General features: G+C 43.7%; 1 protein-coding gene across 14 annotated transcripts in view; it reads right to left on the bottom strand.

The window, feature by feature from the left end:
* Positions 1 to 25,670, bottom strand: part of SYNE1 (spectrin repeat containing nuclear envelope protein 1) — a 965,679-nt gene that overhangs the window by 749,148 nt on the left and 190,861 nt on the right. For all 14 annotated transcript variants that reach the window (XM_063917854.1, XM_063917860.1, XM_063917859.1 and 11 more), the window contains exon 3: positions 11,105 to 11,166. In XM_063917854.1, coding sequence (XP_063773924.1) covers positions 11,105 to 11,166 — 62 coding nt within the window. The remainder of the gene's footprint in view (positions 1 to 11,104; positions 11,167 to 25,670) is intronic.

Here is a 25,670-nt window from a genome sequence, read left to right as displayed (position 1 = left end):
TTAACTTACTAAATTGGTGTAGGGAACCTGAGCGTCAGGATGCCACGGTTGGTATTTTGACTGGCGGCATCCCAAGCACCATGATCGCGATACCATCCAATCCAAATAACATAAAATATAATATAATTAATACTCAAAGCTGTTTTATAAGTTAGTACGGTTGCTGCTTATTTTCGTAAATATATCTTGATACTCATATCATTTACACACATTTCATATCTTATAATAGGCTTAGATTATGCCCACTGGCTTAATGAAACCTAACTGAGTACCAACACCAGTACAGTGTTTGCATAATACCCTTACAATAGCAGATGATTAATTAAAATGAATGAGACCTTGGTGTACTACTTGTGGTAAGGTAAGTATATTTTGCAAAACTGCAGCATCATATGGCAAGAACAAAATGCACTGGCAAAACTCAGAGATCATCCAAAGTGCCCTTCAAGGTTTAGGTTACTCTTTGCTATGCAGATTCTTCTTCGCAAACTAATAGCGCACTGAAATATCTCCAAAGACACACTGTGCAGGAGTGTAACTGTCACATAAAAGTCCACCCTTCTATTACTTTACTGCCACAACTTCATACAAAGTTTTCTCCTAAAATATTGCTTGGTCTAGCTTCATTTCTGTCAGAAATTAATTAAAAATGAATAAAAAATAGTGAGGTGAGAATTTGTACATCATTTTGCTTACATTGCTAGGAGTGCACCTAGAAATGTGCTTATCCTCTAAAGTTCAACATGGAGGCTCTAAATAGAGCGTGGAAAATTATAGGATGAGACATGAAGACCTCTTGCCCATAGTCGATCTAAAATTTAAGTTACTGTGGTGTTTTATATAACGATTCCTCAAGTCAGGGCCGAAACTAGGGGGGGGGCTAGGGGGGCAGGCGAACTGGGCGCCGGATTGGAGGGGGCGCCGAGACCCCCTAACACCCTCTCCCTATGCGCCTTTGTACTTTGAGAATTGAAACCCCCTTCTCCGTCCTCCCGAGTGCCCAGCTCGGGGGGGCGGGGTTTCGCGGAATGACGCGATTGCGTCGTGACGTCACGACGCAAACGCGTCATTCCACGAAACCCCGCCCCCCGAGCTGGGCACTCGGGAGGACGGAGAAGGGGGAGCCGCGCAGACGAGGAGGGAGAGGCGGCTGAAGAGCGGCGAGAACCGCTTCAAATGTAAGTCAGCCCCTCTCCCTCCCTCTCTCTCTCCCTCCCTCCCTCCCTCTCCCCACCACCTGCCGGAATGTGTAAAATGGGGACCTGTCTGCCGCAATGTGTAAAATGGGGACACTTTTTCCTGCCGCAATGTGTAAAATGGGGACACTTTTTCCTGCCGCAATGTGTAAAATGGGGACACTTGCCTGTCGTACTGTGTAAAATGGGGACACGTGCCTGCCGCAATGTGTAAAATGGGGACACTTTTTCCTGCCGCAATGTGTAAAATGGGGACACTTTTTCCTGCCGCAATGTGTAAAATGGGGACACTTGCCTGTCGTACTGTGTAAAATGGGGACACGTGCCTGCCGCAATGTGTAAAATGGGGACACTTTTTCCTGCCGCAATGTGTAAAATGGGGACACCTGTCTGCCGCAATGTGTAAAATGGGGTCACCTGTCTGCCGCAATGTGTAAAATGGGGACACTTGCCTGTCGTACTGTGTAAAACGTATAATATTTTTATTCATTTATCTATTTATTTTAAAATGTTTATTTTTTTTATTTTTTTATTTATTTATTGTAAAAAAAAAATCTTTTTTTTTTTTTTTGGGGGGTGGGGTGTCAAATGACTACCTTGACCCGGGTGACAAAAATCCTAGTTTCGGCCCTGCTCAAGTTTCAAGAAAATACTGTAACAGATGGGACAAAGGGCAAGATACGTATCTATAACAGCTTCATTCAGATGTAGATAATAAGGTTCATTTTAAAACTCTGTGATAAGCCCAATAAGAAGTACTGTTGTAATAACAGAGCTCTGGTAACAAAGAAAATACATCATACAAACTGTACATATGACAGATTTCCATTACCTTTAACATTTTCTCTGTATCTTCACAAGAGACTATAAATAGCTCCTTCAGTACAGTGTCTATGGGCCTAATTCAAGGTCGATTGCAAAACAAAATTTTCCTCTAATGGGCAAAACCGTGTGCACTTCAAGTGGAGCAGATATAACATGTACAGAGAGAGTAGATTTGGGTGGGGTGTGTTCAAATTGAAATCTAAATTGCAGTGTAAAAATAAAGCAGCCAGTATTTACCCTGCACAGAAACAATATAACCCACCCAAATATAACTCTCTCTGTACAGGTTACATCTGCCCCCACACCCCCCTGCAGTGCACATGGTTTTGCCCAACTGCTAACAAATTTGCTGCTGCGATCAACTCTGAATTACCCCCATGGTTTTGCCCATTAGAGTAAAATGTTGTTTTGCAATCAACCTTGAATTAGGCCCTATATACAGGTTGAGTCTCCCTTATCCAAAATGCTTGGGACCAGAGGTATTTTGGATATGGGATTTTTCCGTATTTTGGAATAATTGCATACCATAATGAGATATCATGGTGATGGGACCTAAATCTAAGCACAGAATGCATTTATGTTTTATATACACCTTATACACACAGCCTGAAGGTCATTTTAGCCAATAATTTTTATAACTTTGTGCATTAAACAAAGTGTGTCTACATTCACACAATTCATTTATGTTTCATATACACCTTATACACACAGCCTGAAGGTCATTTAATACAATATTTTTAATAACTTTGTGTATTAAACAAAGTTTGTGTACATTGAGCCATCAGAAAACAAAGGTTTCACTATCTCAGTCTCACTCAAAAAAGTCCGTATTTCGGAATATTCCGTATTTCGGAATATTTGGATATGGGATACTCAACCTGTATATACTATACTACACCACACTTCTACAGATACAAAAAGTAGCTACTGCAGTTTGCAATCTATGTATCCTGCTTATAAATTAAATATAATAAGTCTATTTAGCCTTTAAACAATGTATATTATTCTTACATTATTCAATAATGTCACTCACATTTGATTGGTAACATTCTCAATTTAATTACATATGATGGAAAAATCAGTACTGATAATATAATTCTCCCCTCAAGACCTTATTAAAATTTCGAACACAGGGAATAGTGAGTGACTGAACAAACACAGAGAAGGTAAAAAGAGGCTCATGTATCATTGAAGAACTTAAGAGAACAACTTAAAAACGTAATACTGTTAATTAGAGTTATTTTAAGTGCATAACTTCAAAATCTAATACTGTTTAATTAGATAATTACATAAGCTGCCACAGTTTAACTGACTTCACATGACTGAATATGCTATGACATTTAGACGCACATTTTGTTAATATACCGTACAATAGTTCAGATACTTGAAAACTATAATTATAACTTATATGTAATATATCAAAGTGTAAAAGTGATCTTGGACTACCCTGGCTTAGAATAGTGGTGGCGGATGGGGAAAGTTTGGACTAACCGACTTCTTATAAAAATGGACCCTAATGTGTGGCAGGGGATTCAGGGCCTAATTCAGTAAGGATTGCAAATGTAGGAGGAGGTGCTATCCTTCATTTGTGATAGCAATACTGCAAACGCAGTCCAGGATGAACATCGTGACCATCGATCGCAATGTTCATCTGCGACGGCAGGCTGCAGATGAACATCGCACAGGCTTCCCGTCGCAGGGAGGCTTGCGAGGCCAAGGAAACTGCGTCTCACAACGCAGTCCTTGGACTCGCCACTCCCGGAAACAAGGGCAACACGCCCCCTGTTTCCGGCAACATCAGCCGACCACATCCCTCCCTCCTGAATGCCTCTGCCTGTCAATTGGGCAGAGGTGCTCGCAATCCTGTGATACAATCGCAGGATGAGCGGGTCATGTGCCTGCACAGTTTCCCGACTATCTGGACACTGCTTGTTGGATTGTATAAGTGATCCAACCTGAAACATTCCCTTAGACTGGAAGTTCCAAGGTCTCAGGGACTGATGTGTATACACATTTTCTGTACATCGCTGTGGATATGATGGTGCTGCTCTAATATAAGTAAATAAATGATAAAACAATAATGGTGACAGTGGCAGTCACCTCTTATTGTATGTTAATAGTAAAATAATTTTCCATAATCCCTTGAAATGTATTTTATTTAGAGATGAGCGGGTTCGGATCCCTGAGATCCGAACCCTACTGAACCTCCCTACCCGAGTCCGGATCCGAGTCAGGCTCGAGTTTTCCCGGATTACTCGGAAACCAGAACGAGGCAAAACGTCATCATCACGCTGTCGGATTGTCGCGGGATTTGGATTCTATATAAGGAGTCGTGCGTCACCGCCATTCTCACTCCAGTCTCGGAGAGTGTAGTGAGAAGACGTGTCTCCATCCTCAGTGTCTGTGTGGGAGGGAAAGTGGGGTGGCGATTCCAGTGCTATCTTGTGCTGCTCAGTCCAGTGTAGTGTCTTATGATGCATTAGTCCAGCCAGTCACAGTGGTGGTGTCCTCTGCTGCTATATGTCCCCAGTGCTGCTGTATAAGTCCCTTGCAGTTTTGCTGTGTTGTCTTGCATCCGATCAGGGGTAGTGTTTTGTACAGCATTAGTCCAGTAACCAATCACAGTGGTGGTGTCCTCTGCTGCCATATATCCAGTGTCACTGCCGTATAATTCCTGATACTGGCGTATAATTCCTGTGACACTGGCGTATAATTCCTGTGATACTGCCGTATAATTCCTGTGATTCTGTCGTATAATTCCTGTGATACTGACGTATAATTCCCGTGATACTGGCATATAATTCCAGTGATATTGCCGTATAATTCCCGTGATACTGGCGTATAATTCCAGTGATATTGCCATATAATTATATAATTCCCGTGATACTGGCGTATAATTCCTGTGATATTGCCGTATAATTCCTGTGATACTGACGTATAATTCCCGTGATACTGGCGTATAATTCCAGTGATATTGCCGTATAATTCCTGTGATACTGGCGTATAATTCCTGTGATACTGTTGCATAATTCCAGTGATATTGCCGTATAAATTCCTGTGATACTGGCGTATAATTCCTGTGATACTGGCGTATAATTCCAGTGATATTGCCGTATAATTCCTGTGATACTGCCGTATAATTCCTGTGATTCTGTCGTATAATTCCTGTGATACTGGCGTATAATTCCAGTGATATTGCCGTATAATTCCTGTGATACTGATGTATAATTCCCGTGATACTGGCGTATAATTCCAGTGATATTGCCGTATAATTCCAGTGATACTGGCATATAATTCCAGTGATATTGCCGTATAATTCCCGTGATACTGGCGTATAATTCCAGTGATATTGCCATATAATTATATAATTCCCGTGATACTGGCGTATAATTCCAGTGATATTGCCGTATAATTCCTTTGATACTGACGTATAATTCCCGTGATACTGGCGTATAATTCCAGTGATATTGCCGTATAATTCCTGTGATACTGGCGTATAATTCCTGTGATACTGTTGCATAATTCCAGTGATATTGCCGTATAAATTCCTGTGATACTGGGGTATAATTCCAGTGATATTGCCGTATAATTCCTGTGATACTGCCGTATAATTCCTGTGATTCTGTCGTATAATTCCTGTGATACTGGCGTATTATTCCAGTGATATTGCCGTATAATTCCTGTGATACTGACGTATAATTCCCGTGATACTGGCGTATAATTCCAGTGATATTGCCGTATAATTCCAGTGATACTGGCGTATAATTCCAGTGATATTGCCGTATAATTCCTTTGATACTGACGTATAATTCCCGTGATACTGGTGTATAATTCCAGTGATAATGCCGTATAATTCCTGTGATACTGATGTATAATTCCCGTGATACTGGCGTATAATTCCAGTGATATTGCCGTATAATTCCTGTGATACTGGCATATAATTTCTGTGATACTGGCGCATAATTCCTGTGATACTGCAGTATAATTCCTGTGATTGTGTTGTATAAATCCTGTGATATTGGCGTATAATTCCTGTGATACTGTCGTATAATTCCAGTGATATTGCCGTATAATTCCTGTGATACTGGCGTATAATTCCTGTGATACTGTCGTATAATTCCAGTGATATTGCCGTATAATTCCTGTGATACTGCCGGATAATTCCTATGATTCTGTCGAATAATTCCTGTGATACTGGCGTATAATTCCAGTGATATTGGCGTATAATTCCTGTGATACTGGCGTATAATTCCCATGATACTGGCGTATAATTCCAGTGATATTGCCGTATAATTCCCGTGATACTGGCATATAATTCCAGTGATATTGCCGTATAATTCCTGTGATACTGGCGTATAATTCCAGTGATATTGCCGTATAATTCCCGTGATACTGGCGTATAATTCCAGTGATATTGCCGTATAATTCCTGTGATACTGGCATATAATTTCTGTGATACTGGCGTATAATTCCTGTGATACTGCAGTATAATTCCTGTGATTCTGTTGTATAAATCCTGTGATACTGGCGTATAATTCCTGTGATACTGTTGCATAATTCCAGTGATATTGCCGTATAATTCCTGTGATACTGGCGTATAATTCCCGTGATACTGGGGTATAATTCCAGTGATATTGCCGTATAATTCCAGTGATACTGGCGTATAATTCCAGTGATATTGCCGTATAATTCCTGTGATACTGACGTATAATTTCCGTGATACTGGTGTATAATTCCAGTGATAATGCCATATAATTCCTGTGATACTGTTGTATAATTCCCGTGATACTGGCGTATAATTCCAGTGATATTGCCGTATAATTCCTGTGATACTGGCATATAATTTCTGTGATACTGGCGCATAATTCCTGTGATACTGCATTATAATTCCTGTGATTGTGTTGTATAAATCCTGTGATACTGGCGTATAATTCCTGTGATACTGTCGTATAATTCCAGTGATATTGCCGTATAATTCCTGTGATACTGGCGTATAATTCCTGTGATACTCTCGTATAATTCCAGTGATATTGCCGTATAATTCCTGTGATACTGCCGGATAATTCCTGTGATTCTGTCGAATAATTCCTGTGATACTGGCGTATAATTCCAGTGATATTGGCGTATAATTCCTGTGATACTGGCGTATAATTCCAGTGATATTGGCGTATAATTCCTGTGATACTGACGTATAATTCCCATGATACTGGCGTATAATTCCAGTGATATTGCCGTATAATTCCCGTGATACTGGCATATAATTCCAGTGATATTGCCGTATAATTCCTGTGATACTGGCGTATAATTCCAGTGATATTGCCGTATAATTCCCGTGATACTGGCGTATAATTCCAATGATATTGCCGTATAATTCCTGTGATACTGGCATATAATTTCTGTGATACTGGCGTATAATTCCTGTGATACTGCAGTATAATTCCTGTGATTCTGTTGTATAAATCCTGTGATACTGGCGTATAATTCCTGTGATACGGTCGCATAATTCCAGTGATATTGCCGTATAATTCCTGTGATACTGGCGTATAATTCCTGTGATACTGGCGTATAATTCCTGTGATTCTGTCGTATAATTCCTGTGATACTGGCGCATAATTCCAGTGATATTGCCGTATAATTCCTGTGATACTGACGTATAATTCCCGTGATACTGGCGTATAATTCCAGTGATATTGCCGTATAATTCCAGTGATACTGGCGTATAATTCCAGTGATATTGCCGTATGATTCCTTTGATACTGACGTATAATTCCCGTGATACTGGTGTATAATTCCAGTGATAATGCCGTATAATTCCTGTGATACTGATGTATAATTCCCGTGATACTGGCGTATAATTCAAGTGATATTGCCGTATAATTCCTTTGATACTGGCATATAATTTCTGTGATACTGGCGCATAATTCCTGTGATACTGCAGTATTATTCCTGTTATTGTGTTGTATAAATCCTGTGATACTGGCGTATAATTCCTGTGATACTGGCGTATAATTCCAGTGATATTGCCGTATAATTCCTGTGATACTGGCGTATAATTCCTGTGATACTGGCGTATAATTCCAGTGATATTGCCGTATAATTCCTGTGATACTGCCGGATAATTCCTGTGATTCTGTCGAATAATTCCTGTGATACTGGCGTATAATTCCAGTGATATTGGCGTATAATTCCTGTGATACTGACGTATAATTCCCATGATACTGGCGTATAATTCCAGTGATATTGCCGTATAATTCCCGTGATACTGGCATATAATTCCAGTGATATTGCCGTATAATTCCTGTGATACTGGCGTATAATTCCAGTGATATTGCTGTATAATTCCCGTGATACATGCGTATAATTTCAGTGATATTGCCGTATAATTCCTGTGATACTGGCATATAATTTCTGTTATACTGCCGTATAATTCCTGTGATTCTGTTGTATAAATCCTGTGATACTGGCGTATAATTTCTGTGATACGGACGTATAATTACCGTGATACTGGCGTATAATTCCAGTGATATTGCCGTATAATTCCTGTGATACTGGCATATAATTTCTGTGATACTGGCGTATAATTTCTGTGATATTGCCGTATAATTCCCGTGATAATGCTGTATAATTCCCGTGATATAGCCGTATAATTCCCGTGATACTGCCGTATAATTGCAGTGATATTGCCGTATAATTCCTGTGATACTGGCGTATAATTCCCGTGATACTGGCGTATAATTCCCGTGATACTGGCGTATAATTCCAGTGATATTGCTGTATAACTCCTGTGATACTGGCGTATAATTCCCATGATACTGGCGTATAATTGCAGTGATATTGCCGTATAATTCCTGTGATACTGGTGTATAATTCCCGTGATACTGGTGTATAATTCCAATGATATTGCTGTATAATTCCTGTAATACTGGCATATAATTCCCGTGTTATTGCTGTATAATTCCTGTGATACTGGCGTATAACTCCTGTGATACTGGCGTATAATTCCTGTGATACTGGCGTATAATTCCTGTGATACTGGCGTATAATTCCCGTGATTCTAGTCATGACATAGATGATGAAATGCCATCAATGTTGTCTGTCAAGGCCGATGCCCAATGTGATAGTAGAGGGCATGTACAATCCAAAAAGCCAAAGTTCAGGAAAAAGACCCCAAAAAAGAAATTTAAATGGTCGTCAGAGAAGCGTAAACTTGCCAATATGCCATTTACGACACGGAGTGCTAAGGAACGGCTAAGTCCCTGGCCTATGTTCAAAACTAGTGGTTCAGCTTCACATGACGATGGAAGCACTCATCCTCCCGTTAGAAAAATTAAAAGAGTTAAGATAGAAAAAGCACAGAAAAGAACTGTGTGTTCTAAGATGGTACCACAAATCCTCAAGGAGAGTCCAAGTGTGTCGGCGGTTGCAATGCCTGACCTTCCCAACACTGAAGGGAAAGAGGTGGCTCCTTCCACCATTTGCACGCCCCCGGAAGACCTTGACCAGCAATTGCCTCCAGAAAGTACACAAGGACCTGTGATGGTGGATTCCAAAGGGGTGAGGAATCAAAGGATGAGGTCGACATCTTGCCTCTGTAGAGCCAGTTTGTGCAAGGATAGATTGATTGGTTCTTTTTTGGTGGGGCCCAAACAAACCAGTAATTTCAGCTCCAGTCGTGTGGCAGACACTGTCGCTGAAATGATTGGTTTGTTAAAGTTTGCATGTCCTGTTTATACAACATAAGGGTGGGAGGGAGGGCCCAAGGACAATTCCATCTTGCACCTTTTTTTCTTCTTTGCATCATGTGCTGTTTGGGGACTAGTTTTTTAAAGTGCCATCCTGTCTGATACTGCCGTACATCTCCAGGGGTGCTGCCATATACGTCCAGTCCAGTGGTGCAGTCTTGTGCTGCATCAGTCCAGTGGTGGTGTCCTGTGCTGTATATTATTTACTCCAAATAAAAGGGTTATATACATTACTTATATTATTATCCAAATCATTTTTACAGGGTTTGCCCTATGTGGTGTAGGGGTACGCTCGTCTGTGCTGCATATTATTATAATAGCTCCAAATAAAAGGGTTATTATTATCCAAATTAATTATACAGGCATTGCCGTGTGTGTTTGGTTTAGGGGTACGCTCTCTTGTGCCACCAATGTTGTGCGTGTATTAGATCTGGGCAAAATCCAGCACGTCCCATGTTGTTTGTGCCGTACACTTGTGGCGCTTAGCTTAGTCATACAGCTACCTCATTGCACCTCTTTCACTTCTTTGTATGGTGTGCTGTTTTGGGCCTAGTTTTTTTAAGTGCCATCATGTCTGCAACTGCAGTGCCACTCCTAGATGGGCCAGGTGTTTGTGCCGAACACTTGTGTCGCTTAGCTTAGTCATACAGCTACCTCGGTGCAACTTTTAGGCCTAAAAACAATATTGTGAGGTGTTCAGAATAGACTGGAAATGCAAATGAGTGGAAATGAATGTTATTGAGGTTAATAATAATAATAATAATAATAATAATAATTTTATTTATATAGCACTCTTTCTCCAATAGGACTCAAGGCACTTAACAGATACATAGCATAATATAGTACAGAAAATAATTAAGTACATTTTCATAAAATACAGAAGCATGAAGATACTAAAAGGGACATTATGGAAATGCTTGAGTAAACAGAAAAGTCTTGAGTCTACTTTTGATAATACCGTAGGATCAAAATTACCCCCAAATTCTGTAATTTTAGGGGTTTTTATGCTTTTTTCAAAAATCATCCAGATCCAAAACCAAAACACGAAAAGTGCCGCCGCACATCTCTAATTTTATTACACCTATCAAATAATTATATCCATTTATTTCTTTAGTCTTCGAAGATACTTCTTAAAAGCATAACAAAATGCTTTGAGTCACAATATATTGTTTCTGTCCTACAAACTCTTAACAGGAAACATCAGTAACCAGCCACCCTTAGATCTATCCTAGCATAGACCACATCCCCACCAATACCACAGCAGAAGCCTGTAAAAGGCTTTGGTGTCTAATGCATTATAAGAACCACACTGGTAAAAATGATGTATGTTCTAGAAACTACCTTTGCCAAATGTGAATTGATCCATTTTGTGAAGGTCCTCTTCTGGACTGCCTCTTGTTCATCTGCAGAAGAGAATATAACATTAGACTAACAGAGTTTGTAGCATTTTTACCATCAACATTACTGGAACTAAAAATGAATCAAGAAAACACAAAATATGGCACAGGAATCCTGTCACAAGGAACTAGTAGTATCCGGATGATAGACAGACAGTGTCTAGTTAGACAGTCAATAGACAGGCACCATATGTTAGACAGACATTAGGTCAACAGGGTCAAAAGGTAGACACAGGTTTTTTTCTTAAATGTCCATGTCTGCATAGAGTTGGTTATAAACCTTGTGGCAAGCGCAGTGACCCACCGAGCCCGAAGCATGGCGAGTGAAGCGAGCACCGCGAGGGGATACCTTTCTACTATTGGGGGTCCTAGATGACAAAACGATCCACACAAACTCCACCAATGCAAAAAAATGGTGTCTACCTTTTTTATGTCAACCATTTTCATGTTGACCTGTTGACCATGTCTGCCTTATGACCCGTGCGAACTTTTGACCCTGTCAACCTTTTGTACCAGCTACTTTTTTCATGTCTACCTTTTTACCCTGTTGACCTTTTTACCCTGTCGACCTTTTGACTGTTGAACATGTGGTGTCTATATACTGACTGTCTAACTAGACACGGTCTATCTATTATACCACACCCGGGACTAGTATACATTTACATAAAGCACCCCATGCTGTATACCTTCCAGAATTGCATCCAGCATGCTTCATGTTTGGAGTCAAATATTTTGGTACTACTAGTTTTCAATATACTGTGCATATGTCGCTATAATTGTCAAACTAATGTCATAGCATAGCAGCAATTGTGGCAAGTTCAGAACACAGAGGGCAGCCAGACGAGACAAAGATAAAGCTCTCCGTTTCACAAAAAAACTTGATGCAGCCTTGGCATGGATCAGCCTGGCAGAATAAGATACAAGGGACATGCAGTCAGGGCAGAGCCTCCCCTGTCATTCTGTCAGATTCCTAAGATTTTATATAAAAACTATTAGAATACTACAAAGAAGATACATATAATATAAACATCTTCTTTGTTTGTTTTAATCCCTTTTATAGTTAACACTCACAAGCTTTGTGGAGATCCCTGAAGCTGCAGGGAGACAAGAGATGAGGCAGCAAATACTCTGCCTTGGTTCTTCAGTCAGACACGCTTTGCAGAGCTGTGGGTGGGGCCACACCATGGGCAGTAAATCTGACAGAAAGAGTGCTAATAGAGGCATGCATCTGAGTGTGGGGGTGGGCCATGTGCACTGATGGACACTAGAATGTATCATGTGACCAGGAAGTGCACTGTAGTCGGCGCTTCATAAGCAGCAACAAGAGAAGACATGCAGGTGGAAGACTATATGGTGTAGTGAGGGGAGAGTAACAGTGAGTAGGTGGTGAGACCAAGGCCGCAGAGAGCCTGGCTGGGCCCAAGTACTTTTCAGAGGGTGTGGTCTAATCACGGAAAGCGTGGCCATGCACCCTTAGAAAAAAATACAGAAAACAAATATTTTAAGTGCCTCCCTGGCCACACTGCAGGGCTGTGGAGAAGAGCTGCTGCTGCTGCCAGGTAAGAGGGTGGGGATCTTGGCCCACACTGGTCCCCTCCAACAGACCTGGGCCTACGTAATTAGTACCCTTTACCCCCTCTCTCGGCACTACTGGGTGAGACAAGCTCCCAGCATTCAGACTCTCTCCAGCCATACACCTCACTGCACGTCACTGGAAGTTACTAGGTACTCAGAAGGCCTCCTCTATGTGCCACTGTTAGAAACACATGCTGCCCCCTTCGTATACAGTAAGTTAGATGCATAGGCTGGCCATCATACACAGTAAGTTCAATGGACATGCTAGCTATCATAGAGAGAAAGTTATACACACAGCTTGACCATCAAAGATTGTAAGTTAGACGTAGAGGCTGCCCATCATATACATTACGTTAAATGCATCTGCAGCATATTGGGTGTGGGTTAACCCCTTCAGTGGTACTTTTTGGAATTTGGTCACATCTCCCAGGGTAGGTTTTTTTAAATTTCTTACCTGCGCGTTGCAAGGGGTTTCATGTGCGTTGCCAGGGGTTTCATGCGCGTTGCCAGGGGTTTCATGCACGTTGCCAGGGGTTTCATGAGCTGTGTCATGCTTTTTGCCAGGGGTTTTATGCTCTGGGATCCATGCTCGTTGCCACGGGGAATGATTGTTGCCTTAAGGAATGCTCGTTGCCTACTTTTATCATCGATGGGAGAGAACCAGATGGTTTCCCGCCATCGATGGTTCAGTACTACCAATTATTTTATAGCCCCACCCCCTGACACCCACTAAGCCACACCCCCTGGTTTGCATTTTTGCTATACAGCAGGGATGACCATCAATAGGTAAAACCATCGACAGATCCATTCCAGATGGTTTTACACCATAGTGGTTATCCATCAATGGTGCCCATTGATGGATAACCCACCGATGGCCATCCCCCAGGTAGCATTTGCTGGTGGGCACCAGCCTGCCAGCACTGAAATCCTCTCCTCCCTTGTACTCCGCTCGGCTGGCGGAGTTTTGTGGAATGGCGCAATCGCGTCATGACGTCAAACGCAATTGCGTCATTCTTCAAAGTCCACCGGCCGAGCGGAGTGCAAGGTGGAGGGAGGGGGAGCAGTGGCATGCCCCGGAAAATTTCCAGGGTTGCCAGTCTGCACAGCACAGCTGGCCCCAGAAATTTTCTGGGCATGCCACTGAAGGGGTTTATAGATCGACAATGTCTAGGTAAACAGGCATTAGGTCGACACCATATTGTTTGCATGCATTATATCGACAGGTACAAAAGGTCATATAGGGCCTGGACTGCAAACAGGTGTAGCTAGGTGCCATATGCCCGGAGCAAGGGTATGTTTCGGCGCCCCCTCTCCTGTACTGAACTGGGGGCATGTTACATTTGAAAGAAAAATATTTAAAAATCCTAAATAGGTGACAGGGCTGGTCCTATACCTTGTTGATATCAGGGCGAAAGTTTCCTCCATGTTTAAAACAGGGACAGTGTGTGCCTAAGGCGCGCAACAAAAATATAGGGGTGTGGCTTCATGGGGAGGGGCATGGCCACAGAATAGTATCAATTCATATTACACCGCACAGTAGTGTCCGTTGTTCACATTACACCACACATTAGAGCCCATTATACTCTCTTTGCCACACAGTAGAGCCCTTATACGGGATGTGGTCATGTGACCGCCGCTCGGGATCCCGGTGGTCACCATGCCGACTAACAGGGACTATTCCCACAACACCCATAGAGTGGGAATAGAACTTGCGACGAGCACAGCGAGCCACCAAGCCCGCTGCGTGGTGCGCTACCCCCATCCTTTCCCGTTTCTGTGGTCGGCATGCGAGGGTCGGTATGCTGACCTCGGGGATCCCCACCGCCGGTCGCACAGATCCAACCTCCTTATACACATTACGCCACATGGTAGAGCTGCTTATACATGTTATGCTACATTAGAGCCGTTAATACACGTTACACCACAGTAGAGCTGCTGTTACACGTTATGCTACAGTAGAGCCACTTATAGATTTTACTCTGCAGTTTCTAATGCGAGAGGAGCTAAAGCAGCAGCTGGGGCAGAGAGAGGTGTTGCTGCATCAATGTAGAGAGAAGTGCTGTAGCAGCCGGGGCAGAGAGGGGTGCTGCAGCAGCTGGGGTAGAGAGAGGTGCTGCAGCAGCTGGGGTAGAGAGAGGTGCTACAGCAGCCGAGGCAGAGAGGGGTGCTGCAACAGCTGGGGTAGAGAGGGGTGCTGCAGCAGCCAAGGCAGGAAGAGGTGCTGCAGCAGTCGAGGCAGAAAGAGGTGCAGCAGCAGCTGGGACAGAGAGTGGTGTAGCAGGACAGAAGTAACGTTGCTGCACAGCTACAAGCGAACAGTAAGACATATAGAGCTCCTGCATGTGCTGGCTGTCAGTGTCTCCTGCTGTCGCCTCTGGCCTGTCCTGCTCCCTACCTAGTCTCTGAGTCTGAGTGTGTGCCCCTCCTCCTCCTGCTCTGTGGATAACTGTACAGCGGCTCACAGTATAGCAGATGGAGAGAGGGGGTAGTCTCTAACTTTTCTGGCGCCCAGAGCTCGCGCTCCACTAGAGCAACCCTCGCTACACCCCTGACTGCAGGCCCTATCTAAACATAATGAGGTGCTACCATGCTGAGACTTGTAGTGCCACACATTACTAATCATAAACATCAGGTAAAAGTGAGGATCTATGCATAATTTTGATCAAAAGTATAGGCCTACACACCGCGTCCAGGTGACATCATCAGGTAGGTCCCTAACAATACTTAGGATCAAGTCCAGGGCATGAGAACCATTAGAATGTTAGGGACCTGCCTGATGATGAGGTCACCTGGACACGGTAGGTAGACCTATACTTTTGGCCAAAATTATGCAGAAAACCACACTTTTAGTTGATGTTAAATTGCTAAATTAATTACAATTATTCTGATTAGTAACGTTTGGAGAGTGGACCTGCATTTTTTTTTTTTCTGCGTGAAGTACAAAAAGTCAACAGATGAAAGGTCAACAGGAACAAAAGTTCAACAGTTTCAAAAGGTCGAAATGAAAACTGTCGACACACAAAAGGTCCACACTTTTTTTTGTGTTATTTTGTCCCAAATATAGAATATTCCTGTTATCTGAGCACCATCAGTAGAAACTTGTACCCTCGCTGCGGAGAGGTTACTATTCCCAATAGATGTTCACATAGATAGTAAATAAAGCAGATCCTAAATCTGGGACAAAATAACAAAAAAAAAACATGTTGACCATTTGTGTGTCAACCATTTTCATTTAGATCTTTTGTTACTGTCAAAGTTAAGCACGGTCAACGTTTCATCTGTTGACATTTTGTACCTGTCTACCTTTTGTATCTGTTGACCTAATGCATGTCGACCTATACATTATCGATCCATCATCCGGACACCCTACATATCATACACAGTAAGTTAGACACACAGATAGTAAGTTAAATGAATCTGCTGCATATCAAAGACAAAAAGCAGTGGCGTCGAGAGGGAGGGGGGATACTAATTACCTGGGCCTGGGATTGTTGGAGGAGCCCGGCAGAGGCCCAGGTCAGAGTGCGCATACCTATCATCCATCAGCAGCCTCTTTCCCCAGCCCGGCACTCTGCTGTGTGCTGGGTTGCAGTAGATCCAGGCTGCTGCTGCTGAGTGTAGCAGTCTCCTTTGCCTGCAGTAGGGTAGAGATCGCACTGATCTTCCCACTCCCTGGATCTGTCCCCAGCTAAGGGGCACATGGCGCCCCCCATACAGGTTGGCAATGCTTTGTTGCGCTTACACTAGTAATTTCCAAAGTTATTTTTTAAAGGGGCGTGGCCAAACCAATGCAATTAGTCCATGCACCCTTTCATTTTCGGGGCCCGGGAAAGATTTCTGCAGCCCTGACAGTCAGTTAGACACACAAGCTGTGCATCACATAGTACTTGTAAGTTAGACCGGGCACACACTAGGATAATAGAGAAACAAGAGAGCAGGTGCACTATATAGCCATTGGAATTATAATAAACTGAAACATACAACATATTTGAGGTTCTTGCCATAAAATTGGCCAATATTATGAGCCTGCCCACCAATTGTCAAGATGACCTCATCGGGAAGGTCCCTAACATATACCTCACAACTTTTATGAATCAGGAAGCGGGATTCCTATGCAGCGAAGCTGCACCCCCCAGAAAAGGGTGTGTAGCTCAAAGAAAGGGGGCGTAGCTTCAGAGAAAAGGGGTCATGGTTTGCGGTATTGCCGCTATCATGAGCCACGCCCCTTTTTACCATCACTGTGGGGCATGGCCAGTGCTCTGTGAGCTGCTGGCATGCCGCCAGCCCTCTGTCTCCATGTATAGCTCTACAGCAAAGCAGCGAGTGACAGCTTCAAAATTACAGAAACACTATGGGATTGATTCAATTGTGGATGATTCCAGAAAGTACGTGTGCACATATGCCACTCTTATGAAACACAGAGATCAGGGGGGAAATCAGAGTGTAATTAAGGCAATTTGGTGTACCATTGCTGGCTTTCCATGTAGTTGCAAGAGCACATTACAGGTATCACCTGCAAATGGATCGACCCTTAAGGGTGTACAGTAAATCGAGAAAGTTTGGGAACCACTGGCCTAATTTCAAATCCAGCTTCCATGTACAGTCCCTGAACAAATAACCATGCTGACTCAATGGCATTTCACAAAGCTAATCCTGTACAACCCACAAGACTATAGTATAAAAGAACAATACCCATAGAAAAAGATCCAGGTCTGTTCAAAAAAAGGAATATGAATAGATTTCAAATATTCATGTGAAAACCTCTCCTCTCCTGATCTGTCCCCCCCTCTGTCCTCTCTCAGTTTCCAGCTGCCTCTCCGCAATCTCCTCCTGGATGTCTGAGCGCTCTCTGAAGCTCAACATGGACAAAACTGAACTCATCATCTTTCCCCCATCCAGAGCAACACCCCCTACCAATATCTCTATCACTGTTGACAACACCATCATCTCCCCCATTCCCCAACTTCGCTGCTTGGGCGTCACTCTTGACTCCTCCTTCTCCTTTGCACCCCACATCCAAGCTCTGGCACAATCCTGTCGGTTCCAGCTACGCAATATTGCTCGTATCAGGCCATTTCTCTCCCAGAGTGCAACTAAACTTATCATCCACCCACTGGTCATCTCACGACTCGACTACTGCAATGTTCTCCTCACTGGCCACGCTTCCTCCCATCTTGCTCCCCCCCAATCTGTCCTGAACTCCGTAGCTACGCTTATCTTCCTCTCCCGTCGCTCCACATCTGACACTCCCCTTCGACAAAATCTACACTGGCTCCCATTCCCCTACAGAATCCTCTTCAAACTCCTCACCCTCACATACAAGGCCATCTCTAATTCCACTGCTCCCTACATCTCCAACCTTCTCTCCCTTCATACTCCCTTCCGCCCCCTACGGTCGGCCAATGACCGTCGCCTCTCCACTGCCCTGGTCACTGCTTCCCTAGATCGAGTTCAAGACTACGCCCGTGCTGCACCCTTTCAGTGGAAAGCTCTCCCCCGCTCCATTAGACTCTCCCCGACCTTGCAAAGCTTCAAATGGGCACTAAAAACCCACCTATTCATCAAAGCATACCCTCCCGATGCATAACTTAGTCCTGAGGCTGCTCTTCCATCCCCCTGCCTTATGCCTTGAACATCTCGATTTTGTTTACATACTGACATCAGGCTACCTACCGCTTGCTTGCACCTCATGTCATCTGTCTGTTGCCCCTTCCCACTAGATTGTTAGCTCTTCAGAGCAGGGCCCTCTTTCCTCTTGTTGTCTAAGCCCTCTTCTCGGCACATTTCACTCGCAGCTCTTTCCTACTCAGCGACCATCTTTACCCGATTTTTCTCCTGCTGGTAAAGGCTCATCTCCATCTATGGCCACCAGCCCCAAGTAGTACTTACATCTTAGCTGTGTTATGTTTTGGGAATGGTGGTGCTCTTTTGTTACCTGTACTCTATTTTTGTTATTTATTTACTTTAATGCTAAGTTTTGTCTCCCTGCACTGTCCTTTGTACGGTGCTGCGAAACACTTGTGGCGCCTTATAAATAAAATGTAATAATAATAATAATAATTGGCTGCTTCTGCACATTCTACACCAGTATGAGATTTTCATTTTGAGATACAATTATCTATCTATCTATCTATCTTACTGTAAATATGCCCCAGATGAATTTGATGTGCCTAATTTTCTAGTCTTTTGGGAGTATAATGTGCATTCTGTGCCCTTGACAGTGTGGCTTCTGAAAGTCACCTTGTCAGTTTTACAATGTATGGCTCTCTTCTTTGGCACTGTAACAAGCCTTGGCAATGAGGCACCATTTGTGGTACAACTGAAACAAGACAAGTCTAGTATGTGTGTACTGTTTCTGTGCTGGATTGTTTCACCTGTTGCGTAAGATGCACCCCTAAAATTATGTATTCGTGAAAACTGAATAATTTCTCTTTTTATTACTGAACTGCCAACAAGACAAGATGAAAACCTACTGCTCTTTGCATTACTGAAAAAAAGAACTCTGAATATATATATCACACTGTACAGTATAGCTGTTGCAGAGCTGACCAATGCATAAAGGGGGTAATTCAGATTTGATTGCAGCAGAAAATTTGTTAGCAGTTGGGCAAAACCATGTGCACTGCGGGGAGGGGGAGGGGGGGGGGGTGCGCAGATATAACATGTGCAGAGAGCATTAGATTTGGGTGGGTTATATTGTTTCTGTGCAGGGTAATTACTGGCTGCTTTATTTTTACACTGCAATTTAGATCTCGTTCATATCTTTGAGTGTGGAGGCACCAGCGTTGAACGATGCGCGGCCCCGCACTCGTTCATTGCTGGTGCCCCGTCGCCTGTGCATGCAGGCCAATATGGACGATCTCATCCATATTTGCCTGCACTTCTATGGAGCCGGGTGATGGGGGGAGTGAAGAAACTTCACTACCCCCGTCACTGACCCCCCCCCCCACCCGCCGCCGGGTCGCAATGTGTAGGGCCCTTTACTCTCTCTGCACATGTAATATCTGCCCGCCCCCCCTGCACTGCACATGGTTTTGCCCAACTGCTAACAAATTTGCTGCTGCGATAACTCTGAATTACCCCTAAAGTACACATGCATAGGATTGCAATTACCAATAGTAGTTAATCATATCATGGTGCATTTTTACAACTGACATGTTAATTTTGCAAATTGAATTTGTTTGCTGTTTTGATAATTTATCATATATAACACAAATAAAACAAAACTGTATTTCTTCCAAATTAGAATTTAAAAGTACAGCGTCACTTGTGGGTAGGTGGCCATGGGCTGCATGCACCCCACCCTATGAGTAGTGAGTGCAGACACTGCACCCCGCTTCTGGGGTGGCGAGTGCTGTGGTTTTCTATATTTGTTTTTATATATATATACACACACACACACACACACACACACACACACACACACACACACACATAGTTAATCATATCATGGTGCTTTTTTACAACTGACATGTTAATTTTTGCAAATGGAATTATGCTAAATGTTTGCTGTTTTGATAATTTATCATATATAACAAATAAAACAAAACTGGATTTCTTCCAAATCGGAATTTAAAAGTACAGCGTCATTTGACCTAACACAACAAATAAAATGAACTTCCATAGTACTAATCAATTAAAAAAAAAATCAAAATGTGAATATATATATTATATAAGTTGTAACACTGTAGGGGTGCAAGGTGCCTTTTCCTGGGGAATATGGCAGCACGCAGCAGCTGAGGAACAACACAAGTCCAGTTTCTGGTACAACTGACCCCGGCCAGTTTTATTGAAACAGAAAATAAAACAAACCCCAAAATAAAAATACCTTACCTGTCCGGCACTAACTAAACATAAGACGTTCCTAACTGTCACTAAACAAAACACAGAGTTCTTCAGTACATACTGTATAGCTTACTTGCATCAGAAAGCGTGTCTCTCACACACAGATCCTGCAGCCTTCCCAGGCAGTCTGCCCATACTAATCAGGTTAGAAGCACTATATCACTCTTACACAGCTGAAACCCTGATTAGCCCTCTGTGAGGCCAAAGACCCGAACTGGGCCCAATGTCTAGAACTCGCCTTATCTCTCTCTCAGAGCCTTTACCCAGCTTTTACAGCAAACTGAAAAGGTTCAGACAAAACAAAAAGCATTTTTCCTAGAAGTTAACATTTTCTAAAACATGTAAGACAAGAACCTGGGACAAATATACCTGCCCTCAAACACTATCCCAGTGTTCTTGTCACATATCCCCCTCCCCTGTTTCGACCTAGGGGCCGGAACACTTGTAGCCCCCAAACAGAAGATGCGAGACAATGCATCTGCGTTGGCCAATTGTGTTCCCGGTCTATGTTCGACAGTAAACTTAAAGTCCTGCAACGCTAGAAACCATCTAGTTACACGAGCATTCTTGCCTCTATTTACATACATCCATTTTAAAGGGGCATGGTCTGTCACTAGTCTGAATTGTCTACCCAAGAGGTAATATCTCAAGGTATCTAGTGCCCACTTAATGGCCAAAGCCTCCTTTTCCACAATGGCATACCTTTTTTCATGCTCATTGAGTTTCCTACTCAAATAAATGATAGGGTGTTCGTCCCCATCTCTGGTTTGGGACAGCACAGCACCTATCCCTACCTCTGAGGCATCTGTCTGTACCACAAATTCTTTTGAAAAATCTGGTGTTATCAACACCGGTTGTGAACACAAAGCCACTTTTAACGCTTGGAACGCCTTTTCTGCATCAGGGTTCCATTTCACCACATTTGACTGCTTCCCTTTGGTAAGGTCTGACAACGGCACCGCTGTGGTCGCAAAATTAGGAATAAACCGTCTATAGTACCCAGTAATTCCCAAAAAAGCCCTTACCTGTTTTTTATTCACTGGACGAGGCCAGTTTTGAATAGCATCAACTTTATTCAATTGGGGCCTAATCAGACCTCTGCCTATGGTGAAGCCCAAGTATTTGACCTCCTCCATTGCGAGGCAGCACTTCTTTGGGTTAGCAGTTAACCCTGCCTCTCTGATTGAGTCCAGTACTGCTTGTACTTTAACCAAATGTGACCCCCAGTCTGTACTGTGAATTACCACATCATCCAAATAGGCAGCTGCATATTTTCTATGGGGCCTCAAAATTTTATCCATCGCCCGTTGAAAGGTTGCTGGAGCCCCATGCAACCCAAAGGGTAACATCTTATACTGGTACAGCCCCTCCGGAACCGAAAAGGCTGTTTTTTATTTGGCGCTATCAGATAAAGGTATTTGCCAGTAACCTTTGGTCAGGTCCAATGTGGTGAGAAACCTGGCTGTTCCCAGCCTTTCTACAAGCTCATCCACACGGGGCATGGGGTATGCGTCAAACTTGGACACCTCATTTAACTTACGAAAGTCATTACAGAAGCGTATGCTACCGTCGGGCTTCGGGATGAGCACTATGGGACTGGACCACTCACTGTTAGACTCCTCTATGACTCCAAGTTCTAACATGGTTTTAACTTCCTTAGAAATAGCTTCTCGCTGAGCTTCAGGAATCGTATATGGCTTTAAATGAACCCTGACCCCTGGTTCTGTGACAATGTCATGTTTTATTATGGTCGTTCGGCCAGGCAGCTCTGAAAATACCTCCCTATTTTGGATGAGAAATTCTTTAACCTGATTGTTCTGATCAGCTGATAATGTCTCTGACACCTTCACTGCGGGAAGCAACCGGGGTGAAGACACCGAAGGGCAAGGCTCCGCTGACAGAGACAACCTATCTTTCCAGGGTTTGATTAAGTTAACATGGTAGATCTGTTCGGGTTTTCTCTTTCCCGGCTGGTATACTTTGTAATTAACCTCATTCATTTTTTCCCTAATCTCAAATGGACCCTGCCATCTAGCTAGGAATTTGCTTTCCACAGTGGGTACCAAAACAAGAACTCTATCTCCAGGAGCAAATTCCCGTATCTTGGCACTCCGGTTATAGACCCTCTGTTGAGCACTTTGGGCCTGTTCCATGTGCTCTCTGACAACAGGTACCACGGCTGCAATCCTATCCTGCATTTGTGTTACATGCTCAATAACGCTTCTATAAGGAGTGGGCTGTCCTTCCCACGTCTCTTTGGCAACATCCAACAGCCCTCTGGGGTGTCTACCATACAACAAATCAAATGGAGAAAACCCCGTAGAGGACTGAGGAACTTCTCTGATGGCCATTAACAAGTAGGGCAACAAACAATCCCAGTTTTTCCCATCTCTCTCAACAACCTTTTTTAACATACTTTTTAATGTTTTATTAAACCTTTCCACCAACCCGTCAGTTTGGGGATGGTAGATGGACGTCCTGAGGTGAGTGACCTTAAATAACTTGCACAATTCTTTCATGATCCTTGACATAAATGGAGTACCTTGGTCAATCAAAATTTCTTTTGGTATTCCCACTCTACTAAATACCTGCACCAGCTCCCTAGCTATCGCCTTGGTTGTGATAGTGCGTAAAGGGACAGCCTCAGGATATCGAGTGGCATAGTCCATAATTACCAGGATATACTGATGGCCCCGAGCAGACTTTAACAAGGGCCCCACGAGATCCATGGCTATTCTGTCAAACGGGACCTCTATAATAGGCATGGGAACTAGTGGGCTCCTGAAATGGGGTCTAGGGGCATGATACTGGCATTCAGGACAGGAAGAACAATATTCAGACACTTCTTTATAAACCCCTGGCCAAAAGAACCTTTGTAAAACTCTTTCAGTGGTTTTTTCTGCCCCTAAATGTCCTGCGGTAACGTGACTATGAGCTAAATCTAGTACCGTTCTCCGATAAGGCTGGGGAACTACCAGCTGTTCCACCACATCCTCACCCCTTTTGACAATGTGGTACAAGAGCTCATTACAGATGGCCATGTGGGGATACGTAACCCTGTCACCTGGTACCACAGGTTCCCCATTAACAATCTTAACATTCTCTCTAGCCTTTATTAAGGTAGGATCCTTTAACTGTTCAGACGCAAACAGATCCTTCTTTACCTCCAGGTCAGGCACGCTTTCAGTTCTAACTACTATGTCTCTGTTCCCGGCAAGAGGGTCCTCACTGGACTCCCCATCTGTCACTTCCCCAGCCAAACTAGCAAAAGGCAAAGGGCCAGAAAGTTCCGAAGACCCACGTACATCCATAAAATCACCGGTATTATCAACTGGCTTTTTACTTCTCACATCTGTTGATAACCGTGATTCCCACAGTTTCCAAAAATGAGGAAAATCCCTCCCTATTATGGCCTCATGCACCAAGGTAGGGACCAGTCCCACTTTAACCATTGCTGACCCACAACAAGTTTCTATATTCACCTCAGCAGTGGCATAATGTTGGGTATCCCCATGTATGCAAGTTACCCCAATAGGTATTTGCTGGACCTTTAAGGGGTTCACTAACCCAGCTTTCACGAGGGTAACTAAACTTCCTGAATCTAGCAAGGCCTCTACCCGGTTACCTTCTAAGAACACATCACACATTTGTTTTTCCAGCTCAGGTGAAGGTACCACAGTACAGGCTAACCTAGCAAAGAAAGACATTCTGTGACATTCAAAGGCAGCATCACATTGCATGGGTTCTTGCGTGACTGGGCAATTGGCAATAACATGACCTGGCATACCACACCTAAAACATTTAACCACACGATTATCAACCCATTTGGGCAGCATAGACCGTTCTAGCCCCATTGGCCTGTTTCCAGGGCCAGTGTTTACAGTCTCTCCAGCCTTGCGTTCTCTTAACCGCCCAGCAACGTTTTCCCACGGAACAGTCTTACCAGTCTTTACTGAAGGGCGCTGTCGAGGATCTATGGGTTGCTGGGTGGTCATCAGTAGTTCCTCTGCTGCCAAATACCTCTCTACCATGTCCACTAATTGGTCAGCAGTACCCGGGTTTCCATGGCTCACCCACTTGCGCAGGACCATGGGCAAAGATCTCAAGTAGCGATCCATGACGACTCTTTCCACCATCTGGGGACCAGTTAATGTCTCTGGCTGTAGCCATTTTTTTGTTAGCTGAATAAGGTCGTGCATCTGGGAGCGCGGAGGCTTCTCCATGGCGTACAGCCAACGGTGCACCCGTTGTGCTCGTACTGACAGCGTGACTCCCAGGCGGGTCAGGATCTCAGTCTTTAGTTTATCATAGTCCCGAGCCTCAGCAGGGCTTAAATCAAAGTAAGCTTTTTGGGGCTCACCTGACAGGAAAGGTGCCAGCAGACTGGCCCACTGTGCTTTCGGCCAGTTCTCACGCTCGGCAGTCCTTTCAAACGTGGTCAGATAGGCCTCCACATCATCAGCCTCTGTCATTTTCTGCAGGAAGTGACTGGCTCGTATAGAACTAGAGCTGGTTGGAGCACTGACGGCCACATCTCCAACCCGAGCTGCAAGTCTCTGCACCACTTCTGCTAAGGCCTCTCTATCCTGACGCTGTTGCCTGTAAAGTTCATCAACAACTGCCTGCTGTTGTCTCTTATTTTCCTCCATTGCCACCTGCTGCTGTCTGTTGGCCTCCTGCTGTAGTCTCCAATTTTCCTCCATTGCCACCTGCTGCTGTCGGTTGGCCTCCTGCTGAGCCGCTGTAGCTTGCAGCAAGGCTTTAAGCAGATCCTTAATGTCAACAGATTTTTCAGGCGGCTTTGCAGCTGCTTTCACCCAGGACATATATCAAACCCTCAGGGGTGAGTCTCAGTAACTTCACACTGGGCTGTATCTGCATAAACCACCGTTTTCTGCAGGCCTCACAAAGCTGCTGCTTTCACTTATGCGCGGAACGGCCTGCTCGCATTCTCCACCAAGTTGTAACACTGTAGGGGTGCAAGGTGCCTTTTCCTGGGGAATATGGCAGCACGCAGCAGCTGAGGAACAACACAAGTCCAGTTTCTGGTACAACTGACCCCGGCCAGTTTTATTGAAACAGAAAATAAA

This window comes from Pseudophryne corroboree, chromosome 4 (genome assembly GCF_028390025.1).
Source record: "Pseudophryne corroboree isolate aPseCor3 chromosome 4, aPseCor3.hap2, whole genome shotgun sequence".
Classification (NCBI taxonomy): Eukaryota; Metazoa; Chordata; class Amphibia; order Anura; family Myobatrachidae; genus Pseudophryne; species Pseudophryne corroboree.
The sequence above is the reverse complement of the archived record's forward strand: the minus strand, read 5'-3'. Positions and strand labels throughout refer to the sequence as shown.